The sequence below is a fragment of the Python bivittatus genome, unplaced genomic scaffold, assembly GCF_059951505.1.
Source record: "Python bivittatus isolate LINGU-HERP-01145 unplaced genomic scaffold, Pbiv_v1 ctg000320_np1212, whole genome shotgun sequence".
Lineage (NCBI taxonomy): Eukaryota > Metazoa > Chordata > Lepidosauria > Squamata > Pythonidae > Python > Python bivittatus.
The window spans coordinates 11,418,574-11,439,145 of NW_028277052.1; the positions used below are offsets into that span (position 1 = coordinate 11,418,574).

At 43.8% G+C, this 20,572-nt stretch overlaps 1 protein-coding gene across 4 annotated transcripts in view; it reads right to left on the minus strand.

Annotated features, from left to right (window-relative positions):
* The window catches only part of SLC37A2 (solute carrier family 37 member 2), a 44,186-nt gene extending 24,008 nt beyond the window's left edge, over nt 1-20,178 (minus strand). For 3 of the 4 annotated variants that reach the window (XR_015795850.1, XM_088139094.1, XM_088139093.1), the window contains exons 1-5: nt 19,806-20,178; nt 7,069-7,150; nt 6,485-6,572; nt 5,117-5,195; nt 2,229-2,364 (exon numbers count right to left, since the gene is read on the minus strand). Coding sequence is in view for 3 of the 4 variants with exons in the window: in XM_088139094.1 (XP_087995220.1) it covers nt 2,229-2,364; nt 5,117-5,195; nt 6,485-6,572; nt 7,069-7,150; nt 19,806-19,864 (444 nt within the window). In the remaining variant the exon portion in view is untranslated. The remainder of the gene's footprint in view (nt 1-2,228; nt 2,365-5,116; nt 5,196-6,484; nt 6,573-7,068; nt 7,151-19,805) is intronic. The other variant, XM_088139095.1, reaches the window with a different exon arrangement.
* Nucleotides 20,179-20,572: the final 394 nt, after the last annotated feature.

A 20,572-nucleotide genomic window follows, 5' to 3' on the forward strand; every position in this document is an offset into this window, starting at 1 on the left:
TGTTTTTCCTAACTTGAAAAAAAAAAATCCATTAAGGAGGAAACAGGGAAAGAGTTCTACGCTGCCTTTGATCAAACTTATCAAAGTTCCGTTTAAAAAAAAAAAACAAGTGGGCAGATAAGCACAGAGAAAAGCCACAGGGTCACCGCTCCCACAAACAGGAGGGTTCACAGAAGGAATATTCCTGAATCATTGATTTTTAATTATAGATAAACATGGGACTCGGATGCTCAGACACCATCTGGAAACACCTCATCCGGGGTGAACTCGATAACCTCCTATTTGACTGCAGTGTCTCATGTACACAAATGGGTCTGAGATGGAAAAACAGCCTCTATCCCTTCCCTAATTCCTTCCAGGGGCTAAATATATCTGCCTTCTGTTTGTCCAGCCTGTAAGCATGTGACTGCTAAACCCACAGAAATGAACATCAAAAACAGATTTCCTATGACCTAGCAGGGATGGGGGAAAGACCACATGAACAGGACAAAGCCGTGACCCAGGACATGGAACCAGGAAGGCCAGAGGGGAAGTGTGACAACCCCATGCCTAGGAAAGGACTTCTTTGAGGTTGGGGTCACCTATCCGTGCTCAGCCTCAATAGGATTTGTTGATTTTGGCTGGGTCTGCAACACCCTCCAATTTGTGAACCACGGATGATGCTTTACTATGCTGGTCAAAAGTAAGCTAAGATGCTGTGAGCCACACTGGGCCCAAACATGGTTGTGTTGCCAACCCCCAGCATGGCTTCCCTAGCTGTAGCTCTATCAGGAGATGAACCCATTTTGAAAAGGCATATATATATGTATGTGTGTGTGTGTGTGTACAGAGAATGGTGAGCAACAAGATGGATTAATCCAGTTACACCAGCAGAGGTGCACCACTGAAAAAGACCAGGTTGGGAACAGATGGTCCCAGAGAAAATCTATCTATGTGGCCATTAAGAGTCAACACCAACTTGATGGCACATAATTGATCGATCTATAGATGTGTGTGCGTGCATGTGTGTGTGTATGTGTATGCCTATGCCTTACACTTACGCATATATGTTTATGTCTATTTAAACTCCATTGGCCTTTATAAGCTCTAAGATAACCTACGACCGTGTCTGCCAGCCAAGCATTACAGATAAGGGGCGGTGGGGGGGCTTTGAGGACCTCGCCTTGCTGGGTGCTGGCAGCAGCAGAAGTTCTCCTCACTGGCCTCCTTGAGGCTGTGCATATTGACACAGGTCTAGGGGCCATGCAATGCAGGATGAGACCAAAGAGATGGAGGTGAATGAGGGCATCAGTGTAATTGGGAAGAAGGAATAATCTTGAGGAATAGAAAGAAGAGCCACAACCAAGACAACTGTCAGATAAAAGAAATCTGAGTCCAGGGCAAAAATGTAATTTGCTAAAGCATCTCAGACATGACCCTCCCTAGTTCTCACAAAGATAAAGGGAGTGAGGAGAGAAGCATATTTAGACTGGCAAGATTCTGTTACTATATAACCTTATAATAAAAGTAGTATTAGCATTCATAACTTTGGTTTCCTAGGCTGATCTGCCTTGGACCGCTGACATACAGGGAGGCAAGTGAGAAGCTGTCAGATGGAACAAGCAAGGAAAGAAGGAGGAAGTGACCAGATTGGAAATGGGGCCCCTCTGAACTATGACACCTGCTGGCTTTCTTAATCCCTACCAGGACCCACCATTTTAGTTTCCAACCGTGCCCTGGAAAGTCAAGGGCAAACCACTCTTTTCCCAGGAAAATCATCCATGGGTGAAAACAAGTATCTAAAGGTCTTCTGTTCCTGGCAGTCCTGTGTGGACTTCAACCCCCAGAATTCCCCAACCAGCATTCTGGGAGTTGAAGTCCAACATCTTAAAGTTGCCAAGTTTGAAAAGCACTGCCTTGAATGACCAGAAGGTCCAAAAGAACCTCAAAAGAATGATGGCCACCAATCTCTGGTAAGACACAGTACTAAAAACAAACAAACAAACAAACAAAAAACATGTCCTGAATGCTACACTTGTTTTGGTTCCTGATGGGAAATTAAAACAGAGGCTCTTGATTATCTTGTACTTTTTAAATGGTAGAAGGCGGAGAAGGCATGAATGGGGAACCTTGAATGAGAAATGCCTCCAGGTGCTGCTGTACAATTTTAGCAGGGCTGACCAGAGCTCGCCCATCCCCGTATAAAATGTGGAGAGAACTCGATTAGCAGATGTGATAAACGTCCATACCTGTACAAACACAAAGTACCATAATTGATGGATATTCCAGTAGTAGCCCAGTCCAAATAAGGAAGTAAACAAGCCACTCAGCAACATGCCTCCGGAGAGGTAGTAGCGCAGGGGAAGACGCTCACCGAAAATCCCACTGTGGGAGAATGGAATAGATAGCTTGTTAAACCACAGTTTGTTCTCTCATGTCAATGCAAAAGGATAGAACCCTGGAGCTGAAGGGGGCTTTGGGAGTCATCAAATCTTGGCCATAAAGAGACTGGGTTGACACTTCATGCAGTGCCATGACTTATTTTAATCATGTTTATTAAAAAGCCACAGAGACCTGGTTCTTACATGATTGTAAGCAACATTGTTTTACAAACCAAAAAAGTTGGGTTTACCTATTACACTAAGCCATCACATGATTCATCTGATCTTGGCTTAGCATGATGTATGAACCGAGATATCTTGACGATAAGACTTGGATTTTGGTTTTGAACTGTGGGGGAATATACAGTATTCAATTGTGTCATCTTCAGAAAACCATGAACACAAGGTGAGACGTGAACCCAGTCATTGCTGACCCCTGGCCTTGTCTGACTGGGGCTGCATGCAGAAGCTTGTTGTGCACATCAACATTCTTATGCAGATCTGTCTGAAATCCCTTAAGCTCACGCCCTAACTTTACCTATGCTTTCTTTCTGTCTCTTCAGAGCTAAAAGCCAAATAGTTTTGGCTTTGGGATGTAGGAATTGGTCTTATACACACAAATTAAAGTGGAGGGAACGAAGGAAAGGAAAGAAGGAAAGAAAAAAGGAGGGAGGGAGGGAGGGAGGGAGGGAGGGAGGGAGGGAAGAGACCGCAAAGTTGTTTTCAGGCAAAATTAAGATAAAAAATGCAGCACAATTTGAAATGCAGTTGCTGAAAATGGAACTGGGTTTGTTGTACACAATGCAGGACTTCCATCTCAAAGCTGAAGAACCTTCTCTTTAATCTGCCTACACAATCCTGACGTATCAACAGCCTTGCAAATAACCCTATGAAGCTCTTTAATAACTACTTAGGAGACCAAAGAGTCTGTTTAGTTTTCAGTAAACAGAATCCATCACCTGGAAAAGAATCCTGTTGACATTTCAGGCTCTCCATTAGCCGATTTCTTATCTGCCTGCTATTGTAACCCCAGTTAAGGGAATTCTCTATCTCTCAACTACTTTCCTGCAGGGTTGAGAAGTGGGTTGATTGCTCCTGAACGTGGCCGGCAGTTGTCATGTTTGCCAGAGTAATCAAACATGATAGATATGTCCTAAGAGCACCCTTGGATTACTGGATGTTTTGAAACCATCAACTTGAGCTGCCAAGGTGCCAGGTTGCTGACACTCTCCATGACAAATGGTTGAAGTAGTTGATTATGGAAAGGTCCTATCAGTAAAAGTCAACCAAGATCAAACCTTGACTATAAATGACGCCAAAAGAAATGGTGAAACTATCAGTAAGAAACTGCCTTGCTAAAGCAAAGTCCAACACAGGTGTCCTTATGAAGAAAAACACCATCCTGAGTGCAGAGTCTCCAGACTCCACAGGTAAAATGCAGTTGTGCAGCAGTTGCTGGAAAGCGACAATAAGAAATGGTTGGTAATCATTGCCCTGCATGCAGGATCCCAGAAGCATTGGACTGCCCACTGCTGCCTTCCTCAACCTGACACCCATTTAGAGGGCACCTGGTTGGGCTGGTCCATTAGATCAGGGTTCCTCAACCTTGGCAACTTTAAGACGCGTGGACTTCAACTCCCAGAATTCCTCAGCCAGCATCTGGCTTCTTAAAGTTGCCAAGGTTGAGGAACCCTGCATTAGATGAAACAGGAATAAGACTAACTAGTTTCTCTAATCTAGCAGCCCTCTTGTTTTTCCCCTTGCCGCTCTAAGCAATACCTGGATGCTGGGACAGATGGCAAAACAGATGACATCATTTCAAACTATAAGTAGCAGACAGGCACCCCTCTTTCCTGCTTCTCATTTTAAAAAAATTCCCTGGAATTAGAAAACTTGTGCATCAGGAAGAGTGTTCAGGCCTTTCCTTTCCTGATTATGTATGTATCTGTCTGTCTGTCTACTTTCATAGCTGTCCATTCTTAACCACACTGATGCCAAAATGATGAAATCACAAGACAAGCCCCGCTCTTCCATACTTAGGGCAAGATATCACACACAAGGATATGTGTCATGATGTCACAATGCATGCTTGGTCCGTTGCCACCCCTTAAGGATGCCTACATTTCCTCTGCTTAATAAGAGAGCATTTAACAACAGGGTGGTCTACACGCTGTCCAAAGTGACAGCTTTCATCCTACAACTTCTGCATACTACCAATACTTCTACAGCATCAGCGACAACTGAAACAGCTTCCCCACTCCCAGTAAACCAGACCGGGAGACTCAGTCCAGTCTTTAACACTTACTGGATCCCATCATTTTGAATCGTATATGGAGGTGTCATGTGACTAGGAAATCAGCCAGACAGGTTGCATAATTCAGTTCCTTACTGATCTGTTCTCCCTCTCCCTAATCCCAGCAAAACTCCAGCCTCATTGAGGAAGAGATCAAGAATGTACTTTGCTACCTTTGTTCCAACATCTAAGGGGACCCCATCATAACAGAGGGGACTCTGTTTTCCAACCTTGATTCTAACTGAGCAGAGGAACCAGATGTCCAGTGAGGTGTGCAGGGAAAAACCAACCTGAGATGTATAGTGAATGGTGCTGCTAGAAACGTTCTTTTCTTTTTCTTATCTCATGCCTTGGTTCCTTTGTCTTACTACTCCTTACTGCTTTTCTGTGCTTTGCACAGCACTGCTTCCCCCAAAAGAAGAACGCCTAACCCCATGTTGGTAATGTATGTAGGAATACACACCTGATATACATTCCAATAGCATAAGCAACCAAGAAAGCATTATCCAGGGCTCCAAACAGCTCCTTATAGTTATCCTGATCTGGGAAAAGATAGAGCATAGAGTGAGTTCAGGGTCTTCCACCAAAGGAGCAATTTACACAGTTTTCAGAACTTGAACAAGTGGTATTTGGAAGGGGATAAACAAGAAAGGAAAACCCTAGGAACAATGCTTGCCTCCCAAAACATTGGCAAAAAGATGGGATAAAATTCCATGAAGAATTGCACCAATGAAGAAATGCACCAATAAAGAATCCATGTGGTCCTTGGCTTTGTCTTCTACATTCCCAACTGCAAACAAGCTTTTAAACAGACTGATTTGCACCTGACATCCCCCACTCTGGATTCAGTGATAAACACTTTGCTGTCACAAGACATCAGGTCAATCACCAACCTTTCTAGTTAAAAAGGATCAGAGGATGATGAGTTCTTTTGAAGACTCAGGATGTTAACGTTCCTGGGGCTGTAGTTTAGTCTTATAGGATATGCTTTCTGATTCCATTTGATTATAACATTACTCGGTTGGATGAAAAGTAATAATCAATCCTCACTTCAAATCCTGCACAATATTAAGGTGGGCCCCAAACTGATGAGGATGACTCAAGGCCACTGCTTCGAAAGCCTTGGATGAGTAGCACCCAGAAGAAAGCTTCGGATCAAGTTATCTGTTTGAGGCTGTATGTCCCTTGCAGGTGGCAAGCTCTCCCTTTTTGGCCTAAGCAGCTCTGTGAAGGTGCTCGAATTGCTGATAACATGAAAGATTTTTAATTTTTGGCATAATTTTAATTGCCAAAAAATTAAATATTTGCTAATTTCCAGCCACCCCAAATCAAGGACACTTTATGTGGCTCTCAACAATATAGAGAAGTCAAGGTTCAGATAAGTCATCGCATCAGAACACTTGGAAGGCACCGTTTTGTTTAATGGACTGTACTGGGATCAAGGCTTAAGGTGGTGATAAAGGCTGCCCTACAGGTGGTCTGGTTTCTGCTACAGCCCAAAAGCAAAAGTTGCTAGAAGAAACCTTAGAATGCAAAACACCTCTTCAATTTTTCAAGCAGGAGGAAGAATAGCCTTGAAAAACATACTGAACAGATGGGGAGTAGTAAACACCACCAGCCAAGGAAGGACAGGGCTTCTGTTCCTTCCCACCATACCTGTAGATACCAGGATAGGACAGAATGCAGAAAAGATGCTCTCCTCTGAGCTACAACCCTTCCCCATTTCACAGTGCCTTAGTCTTTACCTATCCAGCCCTCCTGTCCTACAGCAATTTGATGACCCAAGATGACTCTGGTTTTGATGGGAAACAGATACTAAGAAATACCTTACCAAAAGGCTTCCAGTCACACCACGTGGTGCTGTTTGACTCATTGTTTGGTCTGGATCCCCGTGAAGAACAGTTATAATGCAGTTCACTCTGACAAAAAAAAAGAATAAATACCAGATGACGATGATCATCCTCATCATCATCACTATAGTGATATCACTTTTATGACATCAGCATGACTTTTAGGAGTATGTAAGGACAAATCTGTTAACAAGGAGTTTATAATCTGGAAAATGAGACAGAGAGAAAGGGGAGGCAAGAGTAAAACAGGAGAAAAATATCCATCGAATACTGCTAAATATTTACTTGGAAGTACTACATTCTCTTTTCCAGTGTTTCTCAACCTTGGGAGCTTGAAAATGTGTGGACTTCAACTCCCAGAATTCCCCAGCCAGCCATGCTGGCTGGGGAATTCTGGGAGTTGAAGTCCACACATCTTAAAGTTGCCAAGATTGAGAAATACTGCTCTGTTTAATGGAGATTGTTGGCAAATACAGTAAAGATCTTCATCATGATAGCCAAGGAGTCTCCCATCCTTGCATGCCTAAAATACAGTCTTGCACCCTGGGTTTTTTTTTATACCTACCTTTACAATGCTAATGGGTTTCCGTGAGAGATGAAAAGTCGTGTAGCACAGGAACGTTAGCACCAGAATCAATCCCCGATACCTACAAAACAATGTTCATGAGGTAGAGGGATAGATTACAGAAGGATGGAAATCAATGAATACTTCACAGTAAAGTTGCCTCAATTCACAGAGGACAGGAGTGTATAAATTGTGGGTCTCCTAAAACTTGGGCTGCCAAATCATAATTATTAATAAGACAGGGTAAGCATTGAATATTTGTCTTCATCTTACTCCATTCTTTGTCCTGACTCCACCTATTTTTTTGGAGTCTGGCTTTCAGCCCTCCACTCAAAATTGCGTCCCTTGGCCCCTTGAATGGCCAAGGATCTCCTGAGTGGCGCCTGCCTTGCGGAATCTATTAAGGAATAATAGAAGCACATGGAGAATTAAGGTTTAACTAGCTGCCTAGGGTCCTCTAATAGGAGGACAGCTTGGATCCAGATTCAATATGGCAACTTAGGGTGCAGCGACTGCTCTCCAAAGTGTCCCAGGCATTATATGTAAGGGAAAATCTTTTAACTAAGTTGCTAAAAAGCAGAGGACAAGTTATTGGTCTTATCCTGGTGCCTGGAGGCTGCGAGGGTCTGGATGGGGAACAACAGGCTTCAGCTGAATCCTGGCAAGACTGAATGGCTTTAGGTTTTGGAGCTTTCCGGTGCTAGGACTATACCATCTTGGTGCTGGATGGGCTGGTGTTGCCCCAGACACACCCAGTGCGCAATTTGGGGGTCCTCCTAGACTCACAACTCCTGCTCAAAGAGCAGGTGGCAGTTGTGGCTAGGAGGGCCTTTGTACAGCTTCATGTTGTGCTCCAGTTGTGCCCTTTACTGAACTGGGAGGCTCTGCTCACAGTCACTCATGCTCTGATTACCTCTTGCTTGGACTTTTGTAATGCGCTGTACATGGGGCTGCTCTTGAAGACTATCTAGAAGCTTCAGCTGGTGCAAAATGCAGCAGCATGGGCAGTTATATGTGTGCCCCTGGAAGGGTTCACGTTACACTTCTGCTCCGTGAACTGCATTAGTTGCCAGTTTGCTTCTGGGTCCAATTCAAGGTGTTGGTTTTGACTTTTAAAGCCCTTCATGGCATGGGGCCGGGTTATTTGAGGGACCGCCTCTCCCCAATTACACCTGCCCGTCCCATCAAGTCTGGCAGGGAAGGCACGCTGTGGGTCCTGCCTGCCAGGGAATTCCAATTGGCAGATCCCAGAGACAGGCCTTCTCTGCCGTGGCGCCCGCCTTGCGGAATCTTCTCCCCCGGAAGGGAGATCAGCTCCATCCCTCTCAACGTTCCGCAGCTCCCTCAAGACCTGGCTATGTGATCAGGCCTGAGGGTCCCAGGGGACCAGGGAGATTTTGCGATGGCTCCCTTACTGTGGTTAACATCCTCCTCTCTTGCTCTGTGTGTTTTTTACAGTTTTTATACTTTTAATAATGACTGTTTCATATCTATTTATTGGTGTTCTTTTTAACTGAGTGTTGTATGCTGCCCAGAGTCACTTCTTTTGTGCGATGGGAGGCTATACCAATATAATTAATTAATTAATTAATTAATTAATTGCTGTTCCTATTGGGAATTGGAAACTGTTAAATAAATAATTGCTGTTCCTATTGGGAATTGGAAACTGTTCCCAATCTAACTTCTATGCCTCTTTGCTGCTCTGAAGCAGGCCCTGGATTCTCCTTCAGTTGCACATCACAGGCAAAGGTCAGAGTACAGGAACATACCATTTTCAGACAGTCTATATTGCCATTTATTCTTGAAGAACCTTTCTAAAGCTTACCAACCACTCACTCAGCCTTTTGACACTGGGAAACCAAAGGTCTGACTTTGTTCAAGTCAGCTTCCTATGAAATAATTAAGTCCACTGCTAACAACCAGAATGAGGTTGGGAATCTCTGGCTCATACTGTTAACCTGCCCTGCCAGGGTGGCACATCCAGCCTATGGGGACTTCATTCTGCCCCCCCGCCTCCCTCAAAATGGTCCATAAGCCAATTCTTTAGCATTCAACATCTGAGGTCCACAGTTTGCTTATACCATGCTCTGGAATGTCTTTTCTTACAGCCACTTTTCGACACAAAACAACTGATCTCAGATTTATTTAAATCACGACTGATTGAAAACAAGCTAAGCAACATCCCAAGTTTTAAACTTCCTCAAATAAAGCCAGAACTACAAATGTTCTTTCCCCCCTTCAGCATCCTTGTTACTTCCCTTACTTACAGTCTTGCTAGCTACGGTGCGACTTCTTTACAATGATAAAGATTTGGTAACCTCACCATGATGGAAACAGGGGCAATTTTTTTTAAAAAAAAAATTGGGGGTGTGGTAGGGGTGGGGTGGGGGGAATAACTAAATGCCCCTTCTTAGATTTTCTCCCTTCCCAAGATAAGGAATCCGGAATGCTTAACATAACTCCAGAGGCAGAATCACCCCAGAATATTTGTCTCTTCTTTGGATGGGACAGAGATATGGTCTGTATGAAATTGCTTCCTTCACTGCTGCTGGATTCAGACATAAGGATTAAATGAGAATCCCTGGTTTAGCCTTCAATGTGATTGAATCCATGTAAATGAATGCAACAATTGCTCTGCAAGTAAAGAGGAGAGATTCAACAGTCAGCAAGCCAACTCGTCTGCCACTTCCTTTTTTTTTTTACAGAAGGAGCAATGCAATCTTTCCATCGTGGAGTCCTTGGTGCTCTCCAAGCTTGATGAATCATGCTCAGAGGGCATGAAGGACTCTACAGTTCAGCCCTGAACTGCATATTCTCATATATTCTCTTCCATTGGAATCGTTCCATTCTCCAAAGCAAGTCAGCACAAGCATATTTTCAGAATCACATGGGGAGTGACGATGGAAATTAAACCATACAAGGAACGTTGGTTTTGGTCTTCTGTGTGCTGCAGAAACAGGAAGAGGCTCACTCCTGCCTTCCTCAGTGAAAACAGATCTCAGCCTTATGTGAGCTCTTGCTGATCAACTTTTGCAGCAAGATGACCAAGAGACAATCTCTGAAAGTTGGACTCAGAGAAGCTTCACAATGATATGCAAAAAAATTGTGTGTTTCTTCATCAGAAATGTTAATAGGATCTTTTTGAGTGGAAGAACAAATGGGAAAGCAGATGTCAGTTTCCTGTATTTAAATGATCCTCTGCTCTGGATCATATTATTGTTTGGTTTTATTTTGTTTTGAATAATGTGTTTTATGAAAGACTTCTGGATCTTGATACTGATCCTGTTTATAGTGCTCAGTTCATTCAAAGTCAAAATTGTTGGAGCAGTGGGTGGCTTATGATAGCACTGGATTCCCTACGCATTTAAGAGAGTCTCTTTTTTCTGTGTTGGGGGGATTAATCCTACTTGGTCTTCTCAGGAAATTACAAGCTTGGTTCTCTTTCTTCTTGTTACAACTGCTTTCACTTCTGCTTTGAAGCCAAACTGAGGTGTTAAAATAGATTCTGAAAATTGAAAAAAATAAGACAACTCTTTAAAGACCAAGAGCATTATCTGGCTCAGGAGGGACACGGTTCTTGTGTAGCCATGTAGGTTGATCCCCCTCAGCCACACAAAGTTGAAAGCCTCCTACACACAAAACCTCAAAGCCTCCAGAGGTCACAACCAACTGATAACCATTATTGTGACTGGAGAGGAAAATTATTAAACGCATAGGATGCAATTGTATAGATGGAATTTAATTACTTCAATTGTATTTGTAATTAAATGCCACTTAAATGAAATCAAGTTTAGTTTTTATCCTGTCCCTGTCTACTTTGTGGGGGGGGCGGCTACAGCCCCTGGATGGCCCTTAGAGGTCACATGCAGGCCCCTCATGAAAACAAAGTTGCTATACCAGTATTATAACTTCATGCCAGGAAATTATGAAAACGACACGGCTTACTAAACCATGCTGAAAATGCAAATGGAGACTCAGCTCTCAAAACATCCACTACAGCAGTCAGCGCTGAAATAGTCCAGTGTCTTGTTGGATGGATAATGACCTAACCTGGTGGCTGCCAAAAGAACTGATCTCAGATCCCATCATCTCTAGCAATGGCCATGCTTCCTACAGATGATGGCCTTTCTATTATTACTTTCCTGGAATGTTGGAGAAGACTCGTCTAGTTAGATCATCTTTTTAATAGTTCCAGGCTCATAATTATTTCTGGTTAGTTTGGTTCTCCATTTGTCTTCTACTTATATAAGCCTTCTAGGAATATAGGTCACTATTACTGGGCCATTCCACTCCCTCTGGCAGTGGCTGTTTGAAGCACGAACAGTAATGCTCCATTCATAATTTCATAGCATGGCCAAAACTCTATTATCAGAACTTCAGAGGTTCAGCATCCTCTGTGTGCCAAGCATTTTTCTGCACTCTTAAACACTAAATAAATATCTTTTGACAGCAGGACAGTTGATGGAATCTCTTGAGGCCTATTTACCTCTCTTTTATCTATCATCTTGCCATACAGCTTTGCCAGTTGTATTCAATTAACTGGGGGAAAAAGAGATGCAATTATAATGAAGAGAAACAGTTTTTGTTTTTTTTAAAGGAGCTCCTTGATTGCAGAGGAAGCTTTTTTAAAAAAAAATATCAATTGTTTGAGGAATGTGCACCAACTGTAATGTATGTGGAATGACCTTGGGAGACAGGAGGAAGAGCCGCAGACTGAACAACCGGTGTGTAAACGTTATCTCAGCCCACAGAAGGAGGGAGGGCATAAGAAATGTTTCAGAAGAGACCCTCCCTAGTTTTCCAGAGAGTAAAAGGAAAGGAGGGGAGAAATACTTTCAATCTTGCAAGATTCTGTTGATGGAACCTTATAATTAAGATAGAGCTATTTACTCCTGGTTGTGCTTCTTGTCTGGACTACCTCGAAGGGCTAACACAGCCAGACAGCTTGGTAAAACAATTTGGTGCAGAGCTTCAATTAGAGTCAATAAACCTTCTCATACAAACTCTGAATAAGGCTATTTGACTGGAAGAACTTTAGGAATCAGATTTACACAGTACTGAGAGTTCAGATTTTTTCATAAGCTGATAGAAACATGCTTATTTAAATTCAATAAAACAATTCCTTTGACCTTTGGAAGGTCTTATTAGGACAAAGCGATGACCCTACTTATAGCAACAGTTTTGATCCATACGTCTCCATGGTTTTGCACGCAACTGTCTTCAGACAAGGAGAAAATACAGCCAGCTCATTTTGTTTACTTTGAACTTTATGCTCTCTGCATAAAGTAGAGAGCAGTAAGGCAACTAAGGTTACATTCATATATAAATAGGCAAGAAAACTCAGTTTGCCATGTTTATCCTTGAAGGAGGTGTCAAAAGTACTGATGTCCTTAAAAACCACAGCAATCCTCTGTTGCTTTCTGTTTCAATCGGCATCTTAAGGGAACATCTCTCTCCACTGTAGTTAGTCAATGTCCCAAGGGGTCATAAACACATTCATTACACTTTATAGGAACAAAGTGACAAATAAGATTTTCCCATTTTGAAAAGAGATCTTCTCTCTTCCAGTAAATAGATGTATTTGAAACCGAGTATCATTTCAAAAATTCATCTCAAATTGCCTGATAATTTGATCAGAAAAGTTGTATGGTATTTAATTTAATTTAATTAATTGTAACATTTCTATAACCTTCCTTGTGTCCTTGGAACCTGAGACAGATAACAAGAGAAATAATACCTGAAACAATGAAAAACATCTTTATAGGTTTAAAATACAACCCACAAAAGCTTAAAATGCAAAATTAATGGCTGATAATAAACATAGCATAGCAATCGAATATGGAACATCTCCAAAAGGCAGAAACAAATTAAAACAGCATTCCAATAAGATTATGGTAAACGTTTTCCTAAAACGCATCCCTCTGTATTATAAGAATCTTTATATTACAAAGCATTGCATTAAGGAGATGTGTTAAAAAATAATATTTTAGGGAACTATAGGCATAAAATGCCTATGTTGGTGAATGTGACACAGGCAAAATTTGTGCATTTTTTAGGTGCACTGTAAATTTTCAGTGGACTTGGCTTCTGACTGAATGCATGAGAAGCTGACAAGGCATGATAAAAAATTATTAATCCAGCTGTATATAATGGATGGGATCCTTAAGAGCAAATTTTTCTGGCAAGTTACTTTAGGGAGTGGGCTACCAGTACCTTTTCCTTATTCCTTTATCAAAGTAGACCACCAGAAACACAGGAAACTGAGAGACAGTCATTGAGTTCACACAGCATGCTAGACCACCATGTGGTTTCTTTGGTTTTGATTCAACATGTTAGTGAAACCACTGTGAACTGTTATTTAAAGGTCAGGGAGCTTTGTGAATCAACAACTGTGGTTTATTTAACCATCCAGATTTAAGCAAACTATAGCTTAATATAATATGTGACCCATTCAATGTTTGAAAAAGCTACTTCTCTAAGAGATGTCACTTTACTGTTTCTCTGGTGCAGAGCTACCAAAAGACTTCTGACATGAGATGTGATCTTTGTAATATGTAACTTGAAGATTTATCAGAAGTCTTACTTGATGGGTAACATCCAAGAAGAAAAAAAATAATTTGTTGCTCTTCATTCAACTGTATACAACATTTAGCCATTATTTGGGGGAGAGGGCTATCTTGATGTGTCATTGAATTCATGCCCTTTAAAAGTCTGTAGACTTAAAAAACAGTAATTCGTCCATGTCACTGACCTTTAACTTCTCTCTTTTTGCTCAAATCTGTGTTACATGAGGACAGAAATGTCATTATAGTTGGGTGGGAATGAAAATAGTGATAGTGATAGTTTATTGATTAATTAGTCTTATGACCATATAAAAAAAATAAAGATAAAACATAAGGTCTATTTCCAAAAAAAAAATGGGCAAAAGAAAATACAGTAATAAAATGTGCTAAATACAAAAAATCAACGTTCAGATAAATCCATCATCTTTACACGATACCCTGATCTATTCAATCTAACGGATTCTTAGCAGAATTGCCTTGTCTATGAACTTAGCAGTTCTGCTCACAATGTATATGTTAGAGTCCAGGAGGAAATAGGGCAATTTGCGGTTCAGGTCCTAGTAGGCTGTTCTTTCAAGTAGGGATTTTGAACATCTAAGCCTAAAAGGGCATACAGTTGACAGTCAAACAAAACATGAGCAATATCTTCGATAACTGGGGCACAGCATATACACGTCCTCTCGTGATATGGCAAGTGATGGAAGCACCCATATTTGGCCCTGGAATCCAACAACTCAAATCCTGCTCTAGAATAGGCCTTTCTCAGGAATGGCGTCAAACTCATTGACAGGTATTTTTTGGTTTGGAAAATGGCTTTGTTCTTAGCCAACCAGTTTAAAGATCTATTTTAATAAGCAGAACTACAAGGATGTACATGAATCTCTTCTGAAAGCTTATTATAATTATATCTCTTTCCAACTGTGCCTTTGGCAATTAGATGAACCAGGTCATTTGTGTTGCTTAATATGCTTATTGTGATATTCTCTTTAGCTATTCATGACATTTAAGGTAGAGATTCTTGAGCAGAAGGGAGGGTCTGGAGCACCTGATTTAAATGCTCATTTGCTGATATCTCCAGTTGAAAAGATCTAATAGAAAATAATAAAAAGATGGCTTGAGAGCCTGAAGCTACTGCTGATAAAATGGATTAATAGGCTGGACTAATGGGTTGTCCTAAGACATGATGACTTTAACCATATTTGGTCGAATAAGCCAGAACTGTCCATTCACACAACACACAACAATAGCTTACACAGCACAACAGCTGGGTTCATGCAGCACTAAGCACAAGCCAAACCATGTATTGCCTTAGTTCAGGTGTACAGATAGCCAGAGCTTTCTTTAACAGGCACAAGCTCTTTTGCAATTGACTGTCATAATCCTCGCGACCACTCCTTCACACGCTAGGCGCTGATGAGCCATTTCCAAATCTTCAGGATCGATTAAGGGCATGGCAGTGGAGGAAATCTGAGAGCTCCAACAATCTGCGTGGGAAGGATTCAACAATCGAGGGGGAGGGGGCAATGAGAGAACTTGAATTGGGGTTTGGCACATGGGGAATTTAGTTCCAGCTATTTCTTTGTACCTTAGAGCTGTGTACTACTCTTTTCTCAATAAATCTACTTGTCTCTGAACACGTATTGGTTTCAATGAGAGTTGCATTCATTGAGGACTGAGTACAGCGGTTCTTACATTGACAGTCTAATTATGCAGCTTTTTGTAAGGCAAAGGTAGGTTAGTGGGCCATTTAGAAACCAGAATAACTGCGTTGCACACTAGCTTTCCTCACCCCCATTAGGTTAATAGGTTAATTAAGAGATGAGGGTGTGAAGATGTTACAGCCCCAGATAATTGAATGGATTTAGGTTGGGACAAAAACTGTTCCTGATTGCTTTTCGTTGGTCCTGAGAGAACAGAGAAGATCAAATTTGGATAGAAAAATCAAAGCTGACTTTTCTTCAGGTGCTCTACTGCTGTGGGGCCATAGGCATTGCAAGGGGAGGGGGGGGGGAGAAAGAGCAGCTGATGAAACACATGTTGCAACACAAACTCTGCCCTTAGGCACTTGCATGTGGTTATCATTTGGGGGTCACTGGTTAGGAATGAACCTATCTGTGGACATCCTCTGAAGAACAGGATGAACTAGGAGTCAAACCATTCATTGCAGAAATTAAAAGTAAGCAAATGAATCTACAAGTTGCAGTTATTCAAGCATGTTGCACTTGAATTCACAGAATTCCCACCCAGAACAGCAGGTTTGCTGAAAATTTTGGCAGACTGGGGAAAGTTATGGCAACACCACCAACCAGATTTCCTAACCTTCCTTTTTCCATGAGCTGGAGCACCAAAAACAACTGCTAAAATAAAGCCAAATAAATATCCTATTAAATGAGTCATTTCATGCCTGCAGAAACTGAGTCAAGCACAAGAGAGGGAGAACTGGGTTTCACCATTGTAATGGCAGCCCTCGCAAAGGAAGAGAGGAGAATGTGGAATAGCCAGAAGAATGTTATTTGCTGCCTGCTTCAAGCTTCTGGTTGGGCACTGTGCAAAACAGGATCTGAAGGAAAATAGACCTTTGGTCTAATTCAGCTTCTACACATCACCAAGTCTTGCCTAAGAGCTGTGCATGTGAATATACTGATAAGATGTGAGGGATCTAAATGCTTAAGATTGGCAGTGATCTTGAAAATCCAATTTGAGCCAGGAAGGTCTAGGATGACGCAAATGGGAGGGGCAGGTAGATGGAATTCCCAATAAAGTTTCAGTGCTCTTAACTGTTATTCCCTGTTGACTGTGTGGCTCAGTGGCTGTTGCATGCATATTCTGCCTTAAGTTTTTGGGAACAGGAGTTGTGGCTCCCTCCAAATGAATATTCATATAAAAACAATTCCTGCATAAAAGGCTCAAAATCTGAACAATGGGTTACACAATGATATGCTTAAGGAATTCTCAGAAAGATAACAGTTTAACCCTGTGGCAACAAAATTATAAAGATGTGCAGATATACTACGGTATATGCTCTTTGCAACTTATTTGCTTACTAATCTCTTTAGAGGATTCCAACACAGAAGTTGCAAATAGTAAGGATGACAGCAGCCAACAATGACAAAGGAATCTGGTCTGCTTGTTATAAGCACCAAAGAAACTATATCAATGCATAGAGAAAGAATGCAGACTGCATGAAAAGAATCCAGTTTCTGAAATGAAATGATAGGACATCATGGCAGATGATCTTTGGAATAAGATCTTCATGGAGAAGGCTATGTTTTTATAGGACTAACAATCTTTGGGCACTATGTAATTCTTGGCTTTGGAAGGGCTGGTCAGTTCCTTCCATCCTTGCTTTTGGACACTAGTGTAACAATGGTTTCTAGGCTTAAGGCTGTTATGCCATCTTTAGAATCAAAAAAAATATTTTGACTTTCACTTAATGCTGGTCACTGGAGAACAATGATGGGAGACCACTCTCTGTAGGCTTCTCAGGGGCATTTGGTTTGTTAGCATAGGAGACAGCTTGCTGAATTGGTAAATAGACCATCAATCAGATCTAGCAAGGTTTTATTTAGCATGTTCCTAATTCCTAATATAAACAAGTTTGGTTATGTATGGTTTCACTGCTTGGAGAAGGCCACGCCCAAGTCTTACAAGCCCAACCTGCTCTCTTACTGGTGCGTGGGTGCTGGCTCGGTTGACAACCAAAGGGTATGAGATGAAATGGATGCCCTTTCTACAGTGTTTCATCCACAGCAGCTCGATCCCAGATGCAAGTCCCCTGGCCAATCCTGCAGTCATCAAGGCAGGAACATGCCTACTCAAATTAGCAGCAATTGCTCCCTTAGAAAAATCTACCACAAATGCCCCAGCTATTTCTTTTTCAGTGTTTTGCTTGGGATTTCTCATTAGAAGCTTGATCTATTCATGCTATAAAACAGCACCAGAGAGAGATGACCTGATTGCTTTCCACTGCTGTACAGAAACACTACAGAGGAGGGACTTGTCCATCTTGTAAACTCACAACTCCGAACTTTTTTGCACGTAGGCAAAACTAGAACAAATCAGTCTCAGAAGACAAGTATAATTTCCATTGTAATTGCTTGCCCGTACAAATCATCATCACTGTGTTTGGGGAAATTAAATGGAGAGAGGTGGTATCTTTGGACAACCAATGTGATATTGCCAAGCTCAATCAAATAAACCGTAATAACCTGTTCCAGTCTGGGTCACACAAACCCAGGATGTATTTTCCTTGTGACACTTGCAGAAACTAGGTAAAACGTAGCTGACCCAGGAATCAAATAAAGTTGATTTTATATAGGTTGCAGACACTCAGGGGAACTAAGGAGAGAGAGGTTTGGATGCCACGCTGTTGGAAATGGCAAACAGCCAATGAGGAAAGAAAGAATATGTCAAGGTGGGCATTATTGTCACTGAGAACAGGAAAGCGAGACAGAATGAGCCTTCTTATTGCTTTGTGGCCAAACCAGCAAAGGTTAAGACAGATCTGAATGGAAATAAAAAAGTCATTTAGGATCACAGAGCAAAGCAATCTTTAGCCACCAGTGACTCAATTGCTGCTCGCTTTGGGACCTTTTTGGCATAATGATTTGCACCCGCCCAGTCATTTGGAGTGATTTCCAAACATGTGAAGAATGACATATTGGAAAGACACCCTTCTTATATTCAGAAGGAAAACCACACAAGTGATAGCTAACATGGATTTTATGATCTGGTTCCAGGTCTTTCCTACAAAACCTGATGTAGCACAGACCTTGCTTTCCCCAGCACTCCTTACTTTTCCTGCCATTCAGCTAACCAGGAAGAAAAAGTAAGGGTCACAAGGAGATCCCAAGAGCAGAAGGGACTGTCTCTTGGCTAGGAGTTTCCTCACTCCTGCTGTAGACAAAGAAGTTAATAATATGGGCTGCACATTCAATCAATGAGATGTAGCGTTCATTTCTACACACAATGTATGTTGCCCCTTAAGGGATACCATTAGGGAAGATTCAAAACAATTCAGCTCAACTTCTGCTGTTGGAACCTCTGCATTATGGCAGATGACTGTCTCCATGGAAGTCGGCATCACTATTTGACTTGGACATGGCAGGGACTGAACATGGAACCTTGCATATATTCGGCCACTGATCTATGGTTTGCCCATCCTGTATACTGGAACTGGAACTCCTTCCAGCTGGAAGATACCTGGACATTTGAGGACTAGTCCCAACTCACCTTGAAGGCTTAGATTGGGCAAGGCTTTTCTCTCCAAGAGAAACAAGTTTGTGAAGGCACTGCAGATGCCAGATAACCAAGCTGGTTGCCTTTCAATAATATTATATAACGTCATACTAATACACCTACCAAAATTGCAATAACTCCACACCATCCTAGTCTGTTTCCACAGAACCACAAGCAGCTGCCATATTCCAAATCGGACCCTTGAACTCAGGGCAGTCGACTCCCAGCTGGATCCACTGAATAGAAGGGTGTCTGATTCCGCCTGCCCCCGTACCCCAAAGGAGGAAGCACAAGATACCCAGGAATGGATTCTCCCCTAGAGAGACTGCAAGCTGCACTGGATTTGGGGGCTCCGAAACAAGCCCTGATGGATTCCAGATCCTTTCATTCTAAGGGCACGAGTGGATCCTTAAGGCGGAGGTTCAGGATCTCAGGATTCTTAGGAACCGGGAGGGAGAAGCGGCTCCAGGGAGCTTCGAGTCTGCCCGCCCTCCTCTACCCCCGCGGCTCCTCTGCCGGCTTGCAGCCGCGCGGCTGCCCCCACTGCCGCCGAAGCCAGCCAGGAGCGAGCCGGCCGGGCGTCTCTGGCACGTGCCCCGCTGCTGGGCTGCAGGCGGTCCGCCCGGGGCGCTTCTCTCCCGCCGGGCAGCTGCACGCAGATGGGCTCGGTTCCCGCGAGCGCCGGCTCTTTGTTCGAGCCAGGAACAAAAGAGAGGGACGGTTCAGGCCCGGGGCGATCGCGGCAGGCCTAGCGGAGGACAAGGGAGGCCGCCCGCCTGCCCGCCTCGGTGCTCGCCGGCTGGCCTCCTATTCTCCACCCCACCCCGAAAAGCCCCGGTGAGCTTCGGAGTCGTGGCCGAGGGCCCGAAGACAGTGGACGCGATGGGGCGCCCGGGCGGCCGGCGGCGAGCCCGCCCCGCGTGGGGCCCTCCTTACCAGCTGTCCCGGGAGAAGGAGCGAAGGAAGCGGATGCCCGGCGCAGGGATCGCCCGCATGGCTGCTGAGGGGGACCCGGGCGAGGAGCGGGGCGAAGCAAGTCCCGGCCGGCCGGCCGGCTGGCTGCTGGCGTGGGAAGCGACCGCGCGCGTTCCTCTCGGAGCGGGACGCGGGCGAGCGGGCCGGCTCTTGCTTCGTTCCGGCGTGGCTGGCGGCGGCGGCGGCGGCGGCTGGCGCTGCTTCGGGCTGCCTCCCGGCTGGCATTTAAATGCCCCGCTGGAGGCCAGCCGCCGGGCACACGCCGCTGATTCAAGGCCGCTTCCCCGCCCCGGCGCGGGCAGGGCCAGGGCCAGGGCGAGGGCGAGAGGGGGAACTGCCCGCCTGGGCTGCCCCTCCCTTCCCTCCCCTCCCCTGCCCTGCCCGGGCCGCTGGCCGAGCCCGAGTCACGTTTCGAGATGAGCAGCCCGCGCGCCGCCGCCACGGTTTTCTCCGGGGCTGGCGCTGGGCTTCCACCTGGGCAGCATCGACCTCGCCCGGCCGGGGACCACGGACCGAAGCAGCCGCTGCCTTCTGCCCGCGGAGCCTGGTGGCCGTCTTGCTCCGGATAGGCTGGGGTCGCCAGCATCACCTGTTTGAGCTGAGCCTTTGAAGGTGGGGTCACCACGGGAATCAACATCTTGATTCGATGTTTCGTCCAGCCCCGTGGAAGTCCATGGGTACCTAACCAAACAGTTAGCCACCTGTCTGTTGTAAGCACTTTGGGGACA